This window comes from Salvelinus sp. IW2-2015, linkage group LG15 (genome assembly GCF_002910315.2).
Source record: "Salvelinus sp. IW2-2015 linkage group LG15, ASM291031v2, whole genome shotgun sequence".
Lineage (NCBI taxonomy): Eukaryota > Metazoa > Chordata > Actinopteri > Salmoniformes > Salmonidae > Salvelinus > Salvelinus sp. IW2-2015.
Window position 1 is genome coordinate 33,433,981 of NC_036855.1, and position 20,193 is coordinate 33,454,173.

The following is a 20,193-nucleotide window of genomic DNA, read 5'->3' on the forward strand; positions in this document are numbered from 1 at the left end:
AAACTGAATGTTGATTGCACATCAATATAACGCATGTACAGTAATACTCGTATGTTAGTGAGAAAGAGTTAAATGTWGAACAACTACAAGTGAGTAAAATACACGGAGTGCCTGCCTCATTCTAGGAAGGTCAACAAAGAATTGTTAGACGTGTACCCTCTGTACCAACATTGCTGAATATTAGCAAATCTTACAGAATATAAAGAAAATCCCCCCTCTCTTTTGTCTCTCTGTACTGAGTATGTCCACATGGATGCATAAAGATGTGTATTATCATCCCACTCTCTGCCCCTCCCCCCCTCCCCAGCTAAGAGAAAACACTGATAATGAAGACTCCTCACAGTTCAGTACCCCTGCAGTGCCCCATCAGGCAAGGATTCTGAGAAACACACAAACCACCCACACACACACCAGGGAGCTACACACACATTCAGTTATTAGCTCTGGTGGAACAGTTTAAGGAGGAAATGAGAAAAGCATCCTTAAACGATGTTATTTTGCCACTTTTGAGCACAAGCAAAAGTTTGAAACYAATCTCAATATCATTACACACTCCTTCACAGAACTGCTCCGCGTGTTTGAGATGTACTGTAAACCACTACTGAGTGTTGCACAATATCACATAGGCAAGACAGAGAGCCCATTTGTTAAAAGTCAATAGCACAATACAMAGAAAGTAAATGCCATAAGAATGACATGACAAGAATACTGAGATTTTGGTTCATACAAGAATGAAGAAAAACACAGGCAGTGCAGAGAGAACTAGAGTAACTAGCAGCAATACTAGTTCAACACAAGTAAATATACTGTAGATATAAAGAGAGGGAGATTACCATAAGCAGTGTGACACAAGTCATCTAGGCTAGGCCTAGTCCACTTTCTATAAACCTCATGGCAGTATTAAATGATGCACAGTTAGCAATGCAATGCAGACACACACAGTAAGACAGAGCGCTCACAGCATAAGGGTATCATTCCCTGGGAGTGAACTGAACACGACAAGAAAGAAACGTCYGTGTCCATAGTTCAGCAGGGTAAAACATCAACGTGGAAGGGCTCTGGTACGGTGTCACTGTTGCATGTGTAATGAGCAATAAGCTACAATTGACCTAGTGTATGAAGAATCTAAAAATACAAACACCTGCCTCGTTCACACACAAACACGCACAGGTGCTCAGAGACACAGAAATGGTTTCCCTGACAACCACTGAGCGGAGAGGATCGGAACTAGTCGAAAGACATCTCCGATCCTATTCCGTTACGTTATGACGGTACATGAGGTGACGGCAATTATCATACGAGGGATAGCAGTAACCCTGAGATATTCAAGTCAAACAGTCCATAAGAAATACTAATACAATAAGTTAAAATAAAAGCTGTTTTATACGATATATAGATACTTTGAATTATTGGTAAGACTAATTTAGTACTATCTTTTCTATTTGTGGTACATGTATAGATAACGGAAATCTATTCTCTAAAGCTCCGAAAACCACCAAAACACTTTATAAATACATTTAGCTCCTTAGGGAGATCTACGTACTTCCTGAAAAAAAATGAGCTTTAATCTGATTTCACACAGCTGACAGGTAGACAAAGGAGGAAATATGTCGCCATCTCTTCTCCCCTTTCTCAAAGAGTTTTTATTTTCCCTGCAGGTGCTGCATCTCTCTCTCTCTCTCTCTCTCTCTCTCTCTCGCTCTCTCTCTCTCTCGCTCTCTCGCTCGCTCTCTCTCGCTCTCTCTCGCTCTCTCTCTCTCTAAAAGAAGACTTTCTGGGCTCCTGAGCTTAAAATCTAACTCTATGTGTCTCTTGAGACTAAAGGATGATCTATCCACTCCTCTCTTTTACCTTCTCTCTCTGGTTCTCTCCAGTAGAGGCATTAGTTGAGACAGTGAAAATGGATGGGGGGAAATTTACAGTTCACCTCTTGACAGTAGCTGCTACTGGATTTCACTTAGTGCCTTCAATTCATCTGAGAGCTGAGGATTGAAGCCTCCTCAGTGAGTAAAACCACCTGAACCCCGTCTTCCTGTTGCACCTCTTCTACAGAGCGCTCCCGTCCAGGACCTCTCAAGGAAAGCCGTCACTATAGGCTATCGGTGATGAGATACACAGCCAGTAGGCTGACAAAGGTGAAAGGTGAGCAATGTCACAAAAGGTTGTCATAGTCAAGCAGCTTGGAGTGCTGGCGGGTTTTCCACAGGCGGAAGAGACGGAAGTCAAAGTACATCTCGATCATCTCCTTGCCTAGAGAGAGAGAGAAATAGAGAGAGAGTGGGTGGGGTCGAGGGGCACCGGTTAAGTACAGTTGATTTCTCTTCACCCCTCCGCTAGCTAATCTGTTCTCAGAAAGGAAAATAATTAACTCCCCCCCCTTCCCAACAACTACTCTCGAAGGTTGATTGAAATATACAGTTGATTGAAGTGTTCATGTACTGTAAAGCTTGATCAAGCTATAAACTGGTGGAAATGGAGGAGACAAGATAAAAGAGAGAGAGAGAGGTGGAGAAATAGAGGGGTCTTGTGGGTCAATAGAGGAGAGGGAAACACTCAGTGGAGATCATGAGAAATTAATTGAGAAATAATTAGCATGACATCAATAAGTGTCAGGGGGAAATGATTGATGGGCTCAGGAACTTCAGACATGTCTGCCGGCGTGTTCCCTAATGTCCTGATTAACTTGGTTTGCCTTGCTGGGTTTGATTAATGTTTACATTCATGGGAACGTGCACAGCGGCGCATGTAGCAGATATTGGAAAATCGATCATGTACATATGTGAAATTGCGTTTGTGGGGTCATGCATACTACACTCACCCTGCGCAGACAGCTCTAGTGGGGACTTGAATTCGATGGCATGAGGTCTCATTAGCTGCTTCAGATTCTGGATTAGCTGTGAAGCAGAACATTTTACATTTTCAAAAACATCCATCTGGCAAMACAGACAAACCTCTTGAGAGGAGAGAAAATAGTCTTCTGTTCACAGCAAAAACAATTGCAGACATATTGTCACTCRTTCTTTTTCCAAAGGAAACTAACGCTCAGTTGTACCTCCAAAAGCAATACAACTAACTCCAAAGTTAAATGTCATAACATCAACTGAAAAGAGCCCTTCATAGTGGGAACGACAGGGGCAGAGTGTGTCTTGTGTATACAGCAGAATGGGAAGTGACACTGAAGTGTTAACCTGTGTTTGTCTCCCTGAGTATATCTGTTGTTGAGTGGCTGTTGTGTACGAGGAGAGTGCTCATTGCTGGAGAGAGCCTGTCAGAGCACATTACTGTACCTTACATAACCCTCCTCCTGCCCACTTCGCCGCTCACTCCCTACACCTCCCCTCTCCCCGCTCCTCTCCCTCTCTCTGCACCTCCCCTTTCCCTGCACCTCTTCTCTTCTCCGCTCCTGCTCTCCTACTCCACTCCCTGCAGTCTGGACCAGCCAGTGCCACTGCCCCATGGAGCCTCGCAACCAATTAACAATGTTTTTCCAGAAGCCCGTTTCCTCTCTGCTGACGCCATTCACAGAGCAGAAGAAGTAGCAGCATGCTCAGGATCTAAATCAATGCACGGAACCTCTGGGGAGTTTGTGTGTGTGTGTGTGTGTGTGTGTGTGTGTGGGAGAGGTCAGGGTTCGCGGCCCCTAGCGGGACTCTGCTAATATAACGTGCTCCAGTGTTACAGTGCTTAACCTCATCTCCCCTGACCGTGTCGACAGAGATGAACAACAATAGTTTGAACCCTTAAAGCCGGGTCACTGTTTTAAAAGAGGGGAATACTGTGCAACAGAAGGATTTCGGTGGTAGATTCTATCGGCAGAAATCAGCAGACTCACGGATGAACAGAATTCAGAGGAGGAACTAATGATGTTTTTGTCTTGCCCTTTGTAGGCTAGAGGTGACTGCTCCCCAGAAGAAGACTGTACAGGGAGTGAATACAACTAAAGGAGTGGAAACGAGCTGTATAACAAAGTTAAGGTTTGCATCCCAAATGGCACCCCATTCCCTATAGGCCCTGGTCAAAGTAGTGCACTATACAGTATATGGAAAAGGTTGCCATTTGGGAGACACCCAAAATCAATCAAGGAGATGTTAGAGTTGAATTGCAGATACAGGTAGGCTGGGTGTGTACCGGTACGTAGGTCTCTGAAACTAGCAGACTATTATTAGACGGATGACTAAAGCTTTCTATCTGCATTCCAACTGAGGTAGCAGGGGATTACAGATAGCAGAAGAGAACACTGAAAAATGCACTGAAAAATGCTTCCCTGTTTCATTTCTGCGACTTGTACAGCCTCCAGACTGCCACACACGCACGGCACGCACGCACGCACGCACGCACGCCACGCACGCACGCACGCACGCACGCACGCACGCACGCACGCACGCACGCACGCACGCACGCACGCACGCACGACCACGCACGCACCGCACGACCACGCACGCACGCACGCACGCACACACACACACACACACACACACACACACACACACACACACACACACACACACACACACACACACACAACACACACACACCACACCACACACACACACACACCACCCCATGAGAAGGAACAACGTGGAGAAAATGTCAGATAGACTGAACAACACTGATGTCTGTGTCAGAGTGTAGACAGACTGTACAGTCATGCTAATGTACAAAATGCATGCATGTGTTGCTGTATATTGGACTGCCTAATACAGCCTGTGAAAACGGTATGTTCAATTATTTAAATGAGTAAACACAAATGCTGTAGCATGTGTACAGAGTTTCTGTGTGAGAGTGCATGCATTTTCAAGACCATCTGAACTAAGTGCCTGTGTGTGTGTGTTTGTGTGTGCGTGCCTGAGTGCGTGCGTGTGTGTCTGTGTGTGTCCGTGAAACTGTTTGTGTGCATAGCTGCTTGTTCCCTGCAGTGTCTGCCAGTACGGCTTAGGCTCTGTGGGTGAGGAGGGCCAGGGCAGGGGGATGTGTGTGTGTGTGAGGCTCTATACTGGCTACATGAATAAAAAAAGAGGGATAGGCCTATATACTGTGCATTAATCTATAATGAAGCAGTACGGTTGTGGTAATAAATGTTGACAGTGACAGAATAGGAAACAACTCTTTACATAAGTTAATATAGTACTGGGTAGGGTTAGCCTGGGTACCAGTCTGTTCAGCTGTCATATGACAAAGATTAGCATGACGAGGATTGTCAAGGAGTGGAATGACAGCTAAACAGACTGCTACCCAGACTATGGTGCCAAAATTTCAGTAACTTTCACAAAATCCCAAAGGTTTTGGCAGAAATTCCTGGAATCAGGAGGGGAGAACGCAGGAAATCCAGGAATCCTCCAACTGGGATTTCTAGAAAACCTGGTATATTTGGGAAAATTACTAGAATTTTGCAACTACAATAGGAAACTTTAAATCCATACTTTTTCTCCATTGGCGCTCCCCAGAACATAGCAGCCCATTATGTGAATGAGGTTGGCCTCAGGGTTTAGTTTGCTCATAAACCGACTCAACTTCTTCCAAAACCTGCCCATACAAATAAAAGTGGAAGAGATTAAATTAATCTGCATTAATATGGTAGTCTATGTTCCTGCAATCCAGTGACAGTTGTCATGGTGATATTGTTGTCAGAAGTGAGTGAACTTACTGGATCATGTCCTCCTCCTTCTCCACCTTGGCAAACGTGGCCACTTTGTTCTTGAGCAGGTACAGATGCCCCGGACCTCCCTGGAGAACAGGTTAATTCCAGTTATGTGCGTGCAACAATAACCGCAGCAGCAATAAGCTGACTTAAACGCTGAGTTTGAGACAACAAGGACCCATTCTCCAGCTCACACACGCAAACACACAATATTGTCTAAACCATCTCCCCTTCCTCTCTCTCACCTGACAGAAGATGAGCATGGTCCAGATCTTACAGCCTTTCCTGTAGGCCGTCAGCTTCTTCTCTATCTCCTCTGTGATTGGAGGGAAAGATGAGAAGGGAAAGTAAAAATGTTACTTTTCTGCAGGCTGGGGAGAGAGGCCACATACTGTACTATGATCATTATTCAGGGCATACCATGACTGAAAAACAAACACATCAATCTACTCACCAATGATGTCATCGAATGTGGCATGTTCATGATCCTACAGAAAAAAATGAAAAATAGGACACAATAAGATGAGACGGTAAGACAATTCCGACTACTGTGTGAACGGGGTGGTTTATGGTATGCCCGTTATGGCGTAGCATTTAAAAAGTTGATCTTTTCCATATAAACTGTAATAATTAGGAAGTGTAGAAGAGGCTCTTGTAAATCGATATGACAGTCATCAGAATATCCAGGAATTATCATAACAGGACCAGTGGATGAGAGGGACTCACATAAAGGATGGGGATGACCGAGGGGTCGTCCCGACGGATGATGTTAGGGACATATTCAGCCTTCGGGACTTTAGAGGATATCAGCTGGAAGAAGACGGACAGTCTCAACATCTATACAAAAATCTACGAAAAACTGTCCACAATGGGTACATTATATACTGTAAGTAACATCATAATAAGAATGGAAACAGATAAATACATTTGTCAGAAACAACCCTACTTAGTAGTATGATATCTGTTTAAGGTCATCTAGAACAGAGCTACAGAGATATTCTACTACAGTTGACACTTAGCTATTAACAACACAATGTACCCTATTCACTTTGCACTGCTATGAGATGGCTAACTGGTCTCGTAGGTGAGCTGAGAATCTCACTATGATTTTGGGTGGGATGAAGTCCTCTCCCTCGCAGGCTGCTCTCTCCAGCTCTCTCTCCTCCTCCCAGTCTGCATCCTCCTGTGACCCTTCATCTAGAGCCCCTGCAGGACTGCAGGTCCCCATCTGACACACACACACACACACACACACACACACACACACACACACCACACACACACACCACACACAACACACACCACACACACACACACACACACACACACCACCACACACACACACACACACACACAACACACCACACACACAGTCCCTTGTTGAGAGATGAAAGGATGACAAACAGAGCTGATTACAGGAGAGTATACAACCAATGCAGCACACCTGGCTGCTGGCTGTTTGCAGAGAGAAGAAGACAGGAATCATAGAGAGACACACACCGAGGAAATATCACATTTACATAAGTATTCAGACCCTATACTCAGTCATTTGTTGAAGCACCTTTGGCAGCGATTACAGCATCGACTCTTCTTGGGTATGACGCTACAAGCTTGGCACACCTGTATTTGGGGAGTTTCTCACATTCTTCTCTGCAGATCCTCGCAAGGTCTGTCAGGTTGGATGGGGAGCATCGAGGCACAGCTATTTTTGTCACACCCTGATCTGTTTCACTTGTCCTCGTTATTGTCTCCACCCCCTCCAGGTGTCGCTTGTTTTCCCAGAGTATTTATCCCTGTGTTTCCTGTCTCTCTGTGCCAGTTCGTCTTGTATGTCCAAGCCGACCAGCGTTTTTCCCCGGTTTCCTGCTTTGCCTTTTCTCCTTTTTCTAGTCCTCCCGGTTTTGACCCTTGCCTGTTCTGGACTCTGTACCCGCCTGCCTTACCATTCTGCCTGCCCTGACCTCGAGCCTGCCTGCCACTCTGTACCTCCTGGACTCTGATCTGGTTATGACCTTTTGCCTGTCCACGACCATTCTTTTGCCTATTCCTTTTGGATTTATTAATCATCTTAAACTCCAATCATCTGCTTCCTGTGTCTGCATTTGGGTTTCAGGTCTCTGCGTTGTCTTGGGTGTGTGCTTAGCCTCGTTGTCCTGTTGGAAGGTGAACCTTCGCTCCCAGTCTGAGGTCCTAAGCTCTCTGGAGCAGGTTTTTATCAAGGATCTCTGTACTTTGCTCCGTTCATCTTTCCCTCGATCCTGACTAGTCTCCCAGTCCCTGCCGCTGAAAAACATTCCCACCACCATGCCTCAGTTTGGCCGGGAGGCCAGCTCTAGGAAGAATCTTGGTGGTTCCAAACTTCTTCCATTTAAGAATGATGGAGGCCACTGTGTTCGTACCCTTCACCAGATCTGTGCCTCAACACAATCCTTTCTCTGAGCTCTACGGACAATTCCTTCGACCTCATGGCTTGGTTTTTGCTCTGACATGCACTGTCAACTGTGGGACCTTATATAGTCAAGTGTGTGCCTTTCTAAATCCTGTCTAATTAATTGAATTTACCACAGGTGGACTCAAGAAACATCTCAAGTGATCAATGGAAACAGGATGCACCTGAGTTCAATTTCGAGTCTCATAGCAAAGGGTCTGAATACTTATGTAAATAAGGTATTTCTGTTTTTAATTTTTTATACATTTGCAAAAATTCCGAACAACCTGTTTTTGCTTTGTCATTATGCGGTATTGTGTGTAGATTGAGGATTTTGGTTTTTGTTCATCCATTTTAGGATAAGGCTGTAACGTAACAAAATGTGGGAAAAGTCAAGAGGTCTGAATAATTTCCGAATGCACTGTAGCACAAGAAATCATAGGCACATAAAGCAGGCACACAAAGCCATCAGATACACAGACAATAGGTTGCAGAGAGACACGGACGCAAAATATTTAGATGAAAGACAGAGCTCGGAACATACAAGCACAGACTCGGACAGACCCTGGACAGATATGGAGGACTGCAGAGACAGTACAGGCGTAAAGGACAGACGTACAGACGCAAGGTACAGTAGACCGCTGCCGCCAAAAGACAGACGTGAATAGGTAGAGGAAAAATACAATCAGGGTCAAACAGTCTGTACAGGGGAGCTTCTTTCAAATGAGTGTGTGTGTGTTTGTGTGAGTGTGTGCGTGTCCATAGTGTACGTATAGTGCCTGTTTGTGCCTCAGTAAAGTTATTCTTAACTGTACATGCTTGTGCCCGAGTATGCTTGAGTGAGAAAGTGTGTTTGCGTATGTCTCCTGGGCACGTCAGCTTGCATGAGCGAGTGTGTGTGTATAGTATGTGTCTGGACTCACTGTCTCTGGAGCCATGGAGAGAGTCTGGCTTCATAGGGGTTGGGTCACTCCAGGAGCGGTTGAAACTCTTAGCTCGGCGGTCGGCGTATGCTGATGAAGGAGTGGAGGAGAATGAGTGGAGGATGAGGAGGAGGCCGGGGGCGGGGGGGGAGAGTGCCACACACACTTTCCCTAATCAAGCCCAAAAGACACTGGGTGTGTTCCAATAATATCTATTTTCTTCTGAAGTGTACACTTGTTCACTACTTCCCACAAACCTAAAAGCATTGGATTGGTGGAGGCTAGAGGGAGTTTCCACCTTGTATTTTAATACCTGTAATTTCCTTTCAAATCAGTGAAGGGAAGTGAACAAAGGAACACTTTGGGAGAAAAGGAGAGATAATTGGGATGTAGCCACTCCACACAGACGCTAGGAACTCAWCAGAAACGTCTTTCACCACGGAGTGGGATTTAGTCCGCTATACAGACGCCAACACACACAAACACTTCCCATATGTACAACACATCCCGGTTCATTCAAAAACAGCCTGGGTGAAAACACGTTCCTTGTATTGCTCTGACTGAGTCATCATCACGAAACAGTGATACTGAGTGGGTGAGCATCTGGTACTCCAGCTCACAGGTGGGCCTGTCRTATCCAAACCACCCAGTCACTTAACAGATGCTAATAAAGTCAACACCTCTACCAGCTTCGTCTAACCAGACATCCTACTATAAAACGCCAACTTGAAAGCTTTCATGCCGTAACATTGACCATCTTGACTCTTTGACCACTTTCACCCGGGAGTTGGATGTCTATTTTTCAGACAGGTTGAAATGTAAGAGAGGGACACAGAATTCAGAGGGGAGAACAGGTGGAAAGGGGCGGGTGAAGTGAGATTCGGTGTGCTTGGGAGACTATACTACTACAGTTTCACCACACTCCCACAATGGACCACTTGGTTCCATTTACTGTAGCTTCAACTAGTTGATATTGAGCCATGCCACACTTATTTATGAATGCATGAATGTACCATGCAGTATATTTTATCCAGCACACACTGACACATGTACTGTACAGGCTGAATGCATTTAGCACAACCACACTGACGAAAGTTGAGCCCATAATAACAAGCTACGACGGCACAGGCACCAGGGCCACACTCACTGGGGAACTCACTCTGAGCCTTCATTCTGCGGCTGCCCACCATTCTCAGGTGCTTCCGGAAGTTCCTGTCACAGAAAAGAACAGAGCAGTAGAAGGGAGAAGAAAGAGTGAGGGGAGAGAAGGAGAACAGAGGGAGAAGAAGAGGGAGAGAGCAGAGGGAAGAAGAAGAGTAACAGTTTTAGTAACTTACCTGGACAGAATGTGAACAGCTTGTCAATCAATGCCTGTTCATGTACTGGGGGGGTGGGTGGGGGGGGGGGTGCTTGCTGTTTGAAGTATTCAGTCTGATCAAACTGATTCCTTTCGAACTCTCTCCACAACATGATTCAACTGGATCAAAAGAGATGAACTCTTTTCCAAGTTCGGTCAGACTGACTCATTCAAACCTCTGAAAAAAGATCTAAAACATTGTGGATCTGTGAATTTAAAAAAAAATCCAAGCTTGTGAAACAAGTTCCTGTGACTCAGCTGTCATCTACCTGACTGTACAACGTTCAAAAAAATAAAAAAACAGTGATGTTGTTACAACAGATTGTAAATACTGACTAGATTCAGTATGCGTAGAGATAACTTGTTACTGGAGCATCCTCATAAACATATGAGTGAAAGAGGCAATTACTAAAACACTTTCTTAAGGAAACACATGCAATGGTTTGGCTCAGTTGCGAACTGTCATTCAGAGCAGATGGGCAGAGCCCCAACTGTTTTGGGCCCCACCTGTTTGGCAAGAAATATATACAGTGCATTCTAAAATGGATTTGAAAGAATCTCAGCAATCTACACACAATACCTCCATAATGACAAAAGCAAAAACAGGTTTTTAGACATTTTGCTCATTTATTACAAATAAAAACCTGAAATATCACATTTACAAAAGTATACAGACCTTCGTTCCCTTCCGCTGAAAAACATTCTTCAACAGCGGGCTGTCATGTGCCTTTTACTGAGGAGTGGCTTCCGTCTGGGCCACTCTAACATAAAGGCCTGATTGGTGGAGTGCTGCAGAGATGGTTGTCCTTCTGGAAAGTTCTGCCATCTCCACAGAAGTACTCTAGAGCTCTGTCAGAGTGACCATTGGGTTCTGGGTCACTCCCAGAGCGACGGCCCTTCTCCCCCGATTGCTCAGCTTTGGCCGGCGCGGCCAGCTCTAGGAAGAGTCTTGGTGGTTCCAAACTTCTTAAATTTAAGAATGATGGAGGCCACTGTGTTCTTGGGGACCTTCAAGCTGCAGACATTTTTCCGTACCCTTCCCCATATCTGTGCCTCGACACAATCCTATCACGGAGCTCTACGGATGATTTCTTCGACCTCATGGTTGGTTTTTGCTCTGAACATGCACTGTCAACTGTGGGACCTTTATATAAACAGGTGTGTGCCTTTCTTAAATCATGTCCAGTCAATTGAATGGATGCATCTGAGCTCAATTTTGAGTCTCACAGCAAAGCGTCTGAATACTTACGGAAATTTGTTTTTTGTTTTTTATTTTTATAAATTTGCCAACATTTCTGAAAAAAAGTTTTTTTGCTTTGTCATTAGGGGTATTGTGAGTAGATTGCTGAGGATTTGTATTTTGATTTTAGAAATAAGGTTGTAACGTAACAAATGTGGAAAAAGTCAAGTGGTCTGAATACTTTTCCAAAGACACTGTATGTATATATACAGTATTACTTGATTTATTTATATATATTTTTTGTTATTAATATAAAAAATGTGTTGTTTTGCATGTTAATGTGGCATTAATACGTGTCACATATCAGTTTGCAAACAATGTTTTAAAAAATCCTTGAGTTAATAAAGCCGCATACAGAAACATGGTCTCATCTTTGCTTTCTTGAGTAAGGCAGCTCCAAAATGCAGGTGTTTCAGCCTAGCTCAGTGCTTTCTGTGGTGGTGGGGCAGCCAGCGGAAAATACCGAGCGTAGGGGTTGGTAATGTTCTCTAGTTGTGCCATGATTGGCTCAGTGTTCTGTCACTCACTGGGACACTACGTCACTGCAAAATCTACGGGGAGAGTTGAAAAATCAAGCCCTTTGGGTGCTGCCATAGAGTTACATTAGAAGTGTCCATCCATCAAGGCTCAAGGTCATTGGCCACAGATAAAATGACGTCAAATCAAGTTATATCTACCATAGCTTTGATTGGACTGATCATGTCAACATCATACTTTCAAAATCCTAGCTAGCTAACTAGACAAGCTGTCATTATCATGAATCAAGTCAACAATCTACTGACAAATCCTTTTCAATCTGTCATATGAAGAGAAATTATAGAGAAAATGTATCCATGCTCATCGACCATTGGACATAAACATTACACAACAAATTTGAAATTGCAAATTCAACAATGAGTGGTTTGGAAGGAATCAGTGGCTATCTGCAAGCGTTGCTAAGCAATCATTAGCCTGTTATTCAGTTGATTGGGTGTGTGGTCCAAGTCTACGTTTAAGCATCTCTTTTCCAAGCTTAAAAGGATTTCAATTTTATTTTATTAGGATATTTTTTAGTCCTCATTTGGACTAATCTTCAAAGAGTCCTTAAACATTAAAATACAATTTATAATACGGTCACATTTTCACATATAACACACTGTTACAAACAGACATAATACACTAACATATTGATCTGATAAATACTCTAACAGTCTTTTCTGTCTGGATAACACATAGATGGTGGACAATCTATTCCTAGTATTTACTGAATGTCTGTCTCTTACCAATTGAATACTGTTGTGAATAGAGTTTGGCCGTTTTAAATGGTGTACATTATGAAATAAAATAAGCATGTTTTTTCAATTATCTTGTTGATTGATGACCAACCAAGAGCATTGCGTATGACTACAACAGAAGACCCATATGTCCACCTTAAAACAATCCTTGCTGCTTTGTTCTGTGCATTCTGCAGCCTCCTAACTTCACTTGCTGATGCATTTCCCCAGACCACAGAACAGTAGTTCACCTGAATCTCAATTAATGCTTGGGTTAAGAATCTTTCCCGGTAAATATGTAGCTATCCTTCTGATCATGCATGCAGTTTAAATATTTTTTTTAAACATAGATTAGTTATTTGAGACGACCATGATAAGCAGTTGTCTAGCTGCACTCCTAGTAGTTTGGTTTCTGCCACTTCCTCAATTTGTACTCCCCCCATACTTAATTGTATCCCATGCTGTGTTAGCCTTTTCCTGGTGGAACAGACCAACATATATTTGTTTTTCTTGGTGTTTAAAACAAGTTTGTTCCGGCAAACCCACTTCCTGATATTTTCCAACTCTACTTGTAGAGCTTGCTGTACCTGTTGAACCGATTGTCTTGCTGCATAAATTGTAGTATAATCTGCAAATATAGTAGCTTGAGTTTCAGATAAGGCATAAGGAAGGTTGTTGGTATATGTTAAGTAAAGAAGTGGCCCAAGGCAGCTGCCCTGCGGTATTCCATAGTTTAAAGCATGAGGGGAAGAAAATGAACCATTGATATAGGTGGACTGTTTCCTGTCAGTTAGATATGACTGTACCCAATTCAATGCTAACCTCCTTAAAACCATAATGCAACAATTTTGTCAAAATTATTTCATGATCCACTAAATCAAATGCTGCACTAAAATCTAAAAATAGTACACCCACAATCCTGCTATTATCCATAGCATTGAGCCTCTGGTCAGTCATGTCAACCAATGCAGTGGTAATGGAATGGTTTTGCGAACAGCATGCTGATTGGCTGTAATCAGATCATTATTTTCCATGTACTCCCATATGTGTCTACTGACAATACCCTCCGATATCTTACTTAGTGAAGGGAGTATACTAATTGGTCGACTATTGGCAGGAGTAATGGGTTCTTTGCTGTTGTTCGGAATAGGACACAGTTTAGCATTCTTCCATACATTTGCAAACATCCCCCTTTTCAGTGACCAATTAAATATGCATTTCAAAAGGATAAACATTCATAAGCAACACCATGGGCCAGAAAAGTTTGAATACAGCACAAGTGAATGAGTTGTTTATATCTTTGTTAATGTACCGTAAAACCGTTTTAATTTAGTGTGGACGGGCTCCCTGTTTGAAAGGGGAAACTCTTGACGCACCACCGATGAGCGCCGCAGTTACTACGTCAGCTCGAGGACAGGGAATTAGACAGCTGGCCGTTTCAACACCGGGCAAAACGGAGGATTGAGGAGGTCAGCACTGTGCCAGGGGTTGATTTGGATCAAATTAGTTCAGTAAAAGAGGTAAGTTTGCATTGTAGTGAGTTTTATATTGTGTCAAACGCTCAACAATATAGCCTAAGATAATGGTGGCGCAAGCATGTAAAGTTAATAATGGTGCTATAACGGTTTGTTTTGGCTATTATTAGCCTAAAAGGTTGAATACATTGGCCATGCTGTCAATCTAGTATGACTTCTGCCAAGTAAAAAAAAACTGGAAACTCGGAACTGGGAAATCTCAGACTTCAGTGAGTTCAAGACAACTGGGAAGTCGGAAAGAAACAAGCTCCGACTGGGAAAATGATATGTTTTGAACGGTCATCCAACTCGGAATTCCAAGTAGGGAACTCGGGTCACTTTCTAGAGCTACGACCTGAAGATCACAGACATCATGATTCAACCTTGTTTTTTTCCGAGTTCCCAATTGTCTTGACAGCACCATCAATACAGAGAATGCCAGACTTTGATGACAAAGTTTGATGACGAAATTTGCCCACAAGAAGGACTGCCGTGCCACCTTGCTGTTCAAGTCAGCACAGCACAGCACAACAAGGTGAATCCAAAAATGTCTTGTATGCTGCTGCAAAAATTATTGAATATGCCTCGTAGATATGTATACTGTAGCTAAGAAAGTAATACTAAGTGTATGTTGTGTAGCAAGCTGTTAGTAGCCAATGTGCCTCACCTTAATCATTTGGTCCCTTTCCCCCTCATAACTTAGCCTACTGATCTGACTTGGTGGTGCACATGTAGCCTATAGCCTGTTTTACATAAATGTCATMATTGAATATTGTAAGAGCTTTCATTGTCTGCGTATATGCCCCCTTTATTTATCCTACGGTTCTGACTTGGTGTTCAGGGAGAATACGGTAAGAACGGCCAATGATCTGAATTCTGTCGCTGTACATTTCAAAAGTGCTGAACATATACTTATATATTATATAATATATTATATATATATACGTCCGTCCTAGCTCGCTCATTAATGTCTTAATCGAAATTACGGATTGCCTCYTATTTGCTCGTCGTCCCATTATACCATAGTTTGTACATCTCAATGGTCAGTAGAAACTACATTTGTTTAAGCAAGTCAGCCATATCAGCTTTTTTTTTAAAGGCAGTAAATGAGGCTGAATGAACTGTTTCACTGCCAGACAAGGCTCCGCTGATAGCCAGGTGTAGCGGTGGTAAGGATTCACTCCATGGTGCTGAAAAGAAAGCTCTGCTGTTGGGACAACTTTATGTAGGCCCTAACAGTTTGTAGGCACCTTTTGTCACCRTTATAGTGCAATTAATTAGGGTTCAATTCTCTGGCCGACTCTCTTCTCTGTATACATCAATGATGTCGCTCTTTCTGCTGGTGATTCTCTGATCCACCTCTACGCAGACGACACCATTCTGTATACTTCTGGCCCTTCTTTGGACATTGTGTTAACTAACCTCCAAACGAGCTTCAATGCCATACAACTCTCCTTCCGTGGCCTCCAACTGCTCTTAAATGCAAGTAAAACTAAATGCATGCTCTTCAACCGATCGCTGCCTGCGCCCACCCGCCCGTCCAGCATCACTACTCTGGACGGCTCTGACTTAGAATATGTGGACAACYACAAATACCTAGGTGTCTGGTTAGACTGTAAACTSTCCTTCCAGACTCACATTAAGCATCTCCAATCCAAAATGAAATCTAGAATCGGTTTCCTATTCCACAACAAAGCATCCTTCACTCATGCTGCCAAACATACCCTCGTAAAACTGACTATCCTACCGAWCCTTGACTTCRGYGATGTMATTTAYAAAAYAGCCTCCAAMACTCTACTCAGCAAATTGGATGCAGTCTATCACAGTKCCATCCGTTTTGTCACCAAAGCCCCATATACTACCCMCCACTGCGACCTGTATGCTCTCRYTGGCTKGCCCTCGYTTCATATTYGTCGCCAAACCCACTGGCTCCAGGTCATCTATAAATCTTTGCTAGGTAAAGCCCCGCCTTATCTCAGCTCACTGGTCACCATAGCAGCACCCACCCGTAGCACACGCTCCAGCAGGATAATTTACTGGTCACCCCCAAAGCCAATTCTTTCTTTGGCCGCCTTTCCTTCCAGTTCTCTGCTGCCAATGACTGGAACGAAATGAAAAAATCAGCTGGAGACTCATTATCTCCCTCACTAACTTTAAGCACCAGCTTTCAATGCAGCTCACAGATCACTGCACCTGTACATAGCCCATCTGTAAATATAGCCCATCCAACTACCTTATCCCCATAATGTTATTTATTTTGCTCCTTTGCACCCCAGTATCTCTACTTGCACATTCATCTTCTGCACATCTATCACTCCAGTGTTTAATTGCTATATTGTAATTATTTCACCACTCTATGGCCTGTTTATTGCCTTACCTCCCTTATCCTACCTCATTTGCACACACTGTATATAGACTTTTTCTATTGTATTATTGACTGTATGTTTGTTTATTCCATGTGTAACTCTGTGTTGTTGTTTGTGTCGCACTGCTTTGCTTTATCTTGGCCAGGTCGCAGTTGTAAATGAGAACTTGTTCTCAACTAGCCTACCTGGTTAAATAAAGGTGAAATAAAAAATTCAAAAATGAATGCATTGTTTAGTGTTGTGTTGTTTAGTAAAATTCAAAAATGAATGCATTGTTTAGTGTTGTGTTGTTTAGTGGCTTTGCTGGCATGCATCTAAAAACATTTGATTTTTTGCCCCACAAAGATTTACATGCTAAAATCGCCACTGGTATGGCTTAAGGTGCAATTTATGTGTGCTTAACCTCCTCTTTCCCTCTAACTTAGAAGTTGAAATTAGACTTTGAATTTGAAGTTGAATACTGCCCTCCCTCTCATCCCTCACTACTTCTCCTCGTCTCTTCAACCTACTTCATCCCTTGTTCCCTTGTCTCTCGTCCTACACAGCTGTCTGGTATACACATATCCATGGTTATGATTCATGTTGTGGATCAAACACAGGCATTATGCATATGGGTGTGTGTGTGTGGGCGGTGTGTGTGTGTGTGAGTTGCTGTCGTCAGTTTACCCACAAACACTGCCTGCTTTAAAGGAGGAAGTAGAGAGGGAAAAGGATGAGGGGAAACAGAGAAAAGAAACATCCCTAAATGTAAGTGGAACAGAGTTGTAGAAGAGAAACAAGCCTAAAACAGTTTTTTTCATAATTCATGAATGCTTGTTTGACACGTGATGCTATTGTGCATGCATGCCTCTGTTAAGACGGTTTTAGCACTGTCGTCGCTAGTCTTTGTTTAAGAGGACTGGTCCCACGTGTTGTCCAGCATGGAATACTGAATCTCTCTCTATACTGTTGTGGTATGAATACCATAGTTAAGACAAACACGTCGGAGGAAACACTCATAAATTATAACTAATGTTGTGCATTCTGCTGTGTCCAATTTATAACGGTAATACCTTTATTGAGACTGTTGCCTAAGCCTGGGGTTACACAAAGCAACTATCATGCAATTTTAGKTGCAGTTGCAAGTGACATCATCTCAAGTAACTTTGCTGTTACATGAAGCAACTCAAATGCGATTAAAATTGCATGGAACAGCCAATCAAATTGAAGATGCTTCTGTCATATTGTTTGAGAATTCTAAACTCACCCCGTGTCATCTGCYGCATTACATCGTGATTTCACAAATTATTATTGGTTTATCCAAGCGTTTCGTTATTGTATAAGGAACGATTAAGACAAAATGCTGGCTGTTCAATTTAGATCGCTAGAAAAAATTTATTGCCAGCACTTTTTGATCAAGCTAGGTAGGTATCTAGCAACACGCTAAACAAGCTAGCAACAAACTTGCTAGCTAGCGTAGCTCATGTTGAACAATTTCAGTTGAAACTGGTCAGGGAGAGGTTTGGGTTCACTTCAAAATTGCATTTATTAACTGCTATACCATGTACAATAATTTGTATTTATACAACGGTGGGTCTAATCCTGAATGCTGATTGTTTAAAACCGCATTCCAGCCGGTGTCTATTCCACAAGTTACCACAGGCTAAATCTATGCCTTTAAAATGCCTGTTTACTCTGTTGCATCCGACTGCGCAATCCACTGTCTCATCAGCTCAGCCAGGCAATTTATAAACTTTATCTCTACTATAAAAAGCATCTAGACATTATCTATTTCTTTTAGACTAACATTTCGTTTTCAACAGCGGAGATTTGTAAAAACCCTACTGTCTCTCCGACATTTGCAACATTGTTTCAATATTCAAATTCGATGTSCAGCTGTCCCATAGTAATGAACGTGTCGGGATTCGGGACGAGACAGATAGACAGGCAGGCAMCGTTTCTCAACGAGTCGAAATCATGAATCAGCTGGCATCATGTTTATAGATATATACAAAGAAATGTAAATTGAAAAAATGTCAAACGAAACGAAGTGCAGCTAGTTTGCAGTCTTTCCAGCTTCAGTTTGAAGTGATTGTGTTAGTGTAACAGTACTCTTCTTGCGTTGTGTACAATCAATCATCGACACGAACTCCAACTTGTAGCACCAGTCATGGAGCTTTATTCTGACAGAAAACAGCACAAAATTGCACGTCATGCAATGCACGGCTCACCATTCAACTCTGCACTCACGCACGCTGGTTTGGTGCTTGTTCACTGGCAATGTAGTTACCAAAATAATACAACAATTACAATATACAATATAATATTTTGAACAATATACCTGATAGAAACAGCACAAAATTGCACGTCATGCAATTCACGGCTCACCATCCAACTCTGCACTCACGCACTGTACACTGTACAAAATATACGAACCCCCCCACCAGACACGGTAAGTTGCTAGCTAGTATTGGCGGGAATTCTCTACAACAAAATGCACAATAAATATTCACCAAAAAACGCTGCATCTTATTTGTGATGTTCGAATAACAAATTGATATAAATTGTACATTTAAATCATCACTTGGGAGTATAAAAATCACTTTTGACGTACAGTGCTATGCAACCAACAAYTTAACGCTGGTTTGGTGCTTGTTCACTTGGGACGATTCTAACTGAAACATCCTCCCTCGTAAGCAAGCTACGCAAACCAGCCAATAAGATGCCATGTTGAGTAGGTGAAGGCAAGACAAAACTAAAACCAAAAACCCATTGGCTTAACAATAAAGTGGCAAGGGGAATCACCAATATAACCCTGTTACATTAGCTGTGTTGTTGGCTAGCTCCTCTGAACATCAGTGTCCTGACGAGTGAGCACATTTTCCAGGCGAAACCATGCCTCATTATCTCATTGTTATGGATGTATCCAAATAAATGTCTCTGGAAAACAGCTTAACCTTCTATGGCATGACTTTTAATTTTTTTTGGGGGGGGGGAATATTTCACCCGATTTTTGGGCAGCTTGGGGGTCCCTGATAATATATCCATCATAAAATGTGTCGTCATCCCTTCCAACCAGATATTGGTTTGTTGCCTCAGGGCAACAATGTGCTACGAGGGTACTGAAACACCAAGGTTTTTTATAGTACGTATGATAAGTGGAATAAGGAAAACAAGCAATATATGCATTAGAACAAGTTTTATTTAGACAAACATCAACCACAAATAGTTTCAGCCAATCACAATTAGAAGCTTTCAAGTCAAAACATTAAACAATCAAATAAACAAACTACTACTAATTACAACTGAGACCTCATGTATAAACGTTTCTCACATTCCATACAAACATATAAACTAACATCCAAATGAGTGTGTGTGTGTGTCTGTGTGTGGAGGGGTTAGCCTATGTGTGCGGGTATATGTGTGTGTGTGTGTGGAGGGGTTAGCTTATGTGTGTGGGTATATGTGCAAGTGTGTCTGAATGTGTGTTTGTGT

At 42.7% G+C, this 20,193-nt stretch overlaps 1 protein-coding gene across 1 annotated transcript in view; it reads right to left on the reverse strand.

The window, feature by feature from the left end:
* Nucleotides 1-301: 301 nt before the first annotated feature.
* The window catches only part of LOC111973654 (NMDA receptor synaptonuclear signaling and neuronal migration factor-like), a 41,741-nt gene continuing 21,849 nt past the window's right edge, over nucleotides 302-20,193 (reverse strand). The window contains 11 exon segments of the mRNA XM_070447100.1: nucleotides 302-2,250; nucleotides 2,819-2,894; nucleotides 5,421-5,523; nucleotides 5,645-5,724; nucleotides 5,884-5,954; nucleotides 6,093-6,126; nucleotides 6,365-6,448; nucleotides 6,741-6,849; nucleotides 6,851-6,866; nucleotides 8,990-9,079; nucleotides 10,149-10,201. Of these exon segments, the coding sequence (XP_070303201.1) occupies nucleotides 2,153-2,250; nucleotides 2,819-2,894; nucleotides 5,421-5,523; nucleotides 5,645-5,724; nucleotides 5,884-5,954; nucleotides 6,093-6,126; nucleotides 6,365-6,448; nucleotides 6,741-6,849; nucleotides 6,851-6,866; nucleotides 8,990-9,079; nucleotides 10,149-10,201 (814 nt within the window). The 3' untranslated portion in view covers nucleotides 302-2,152.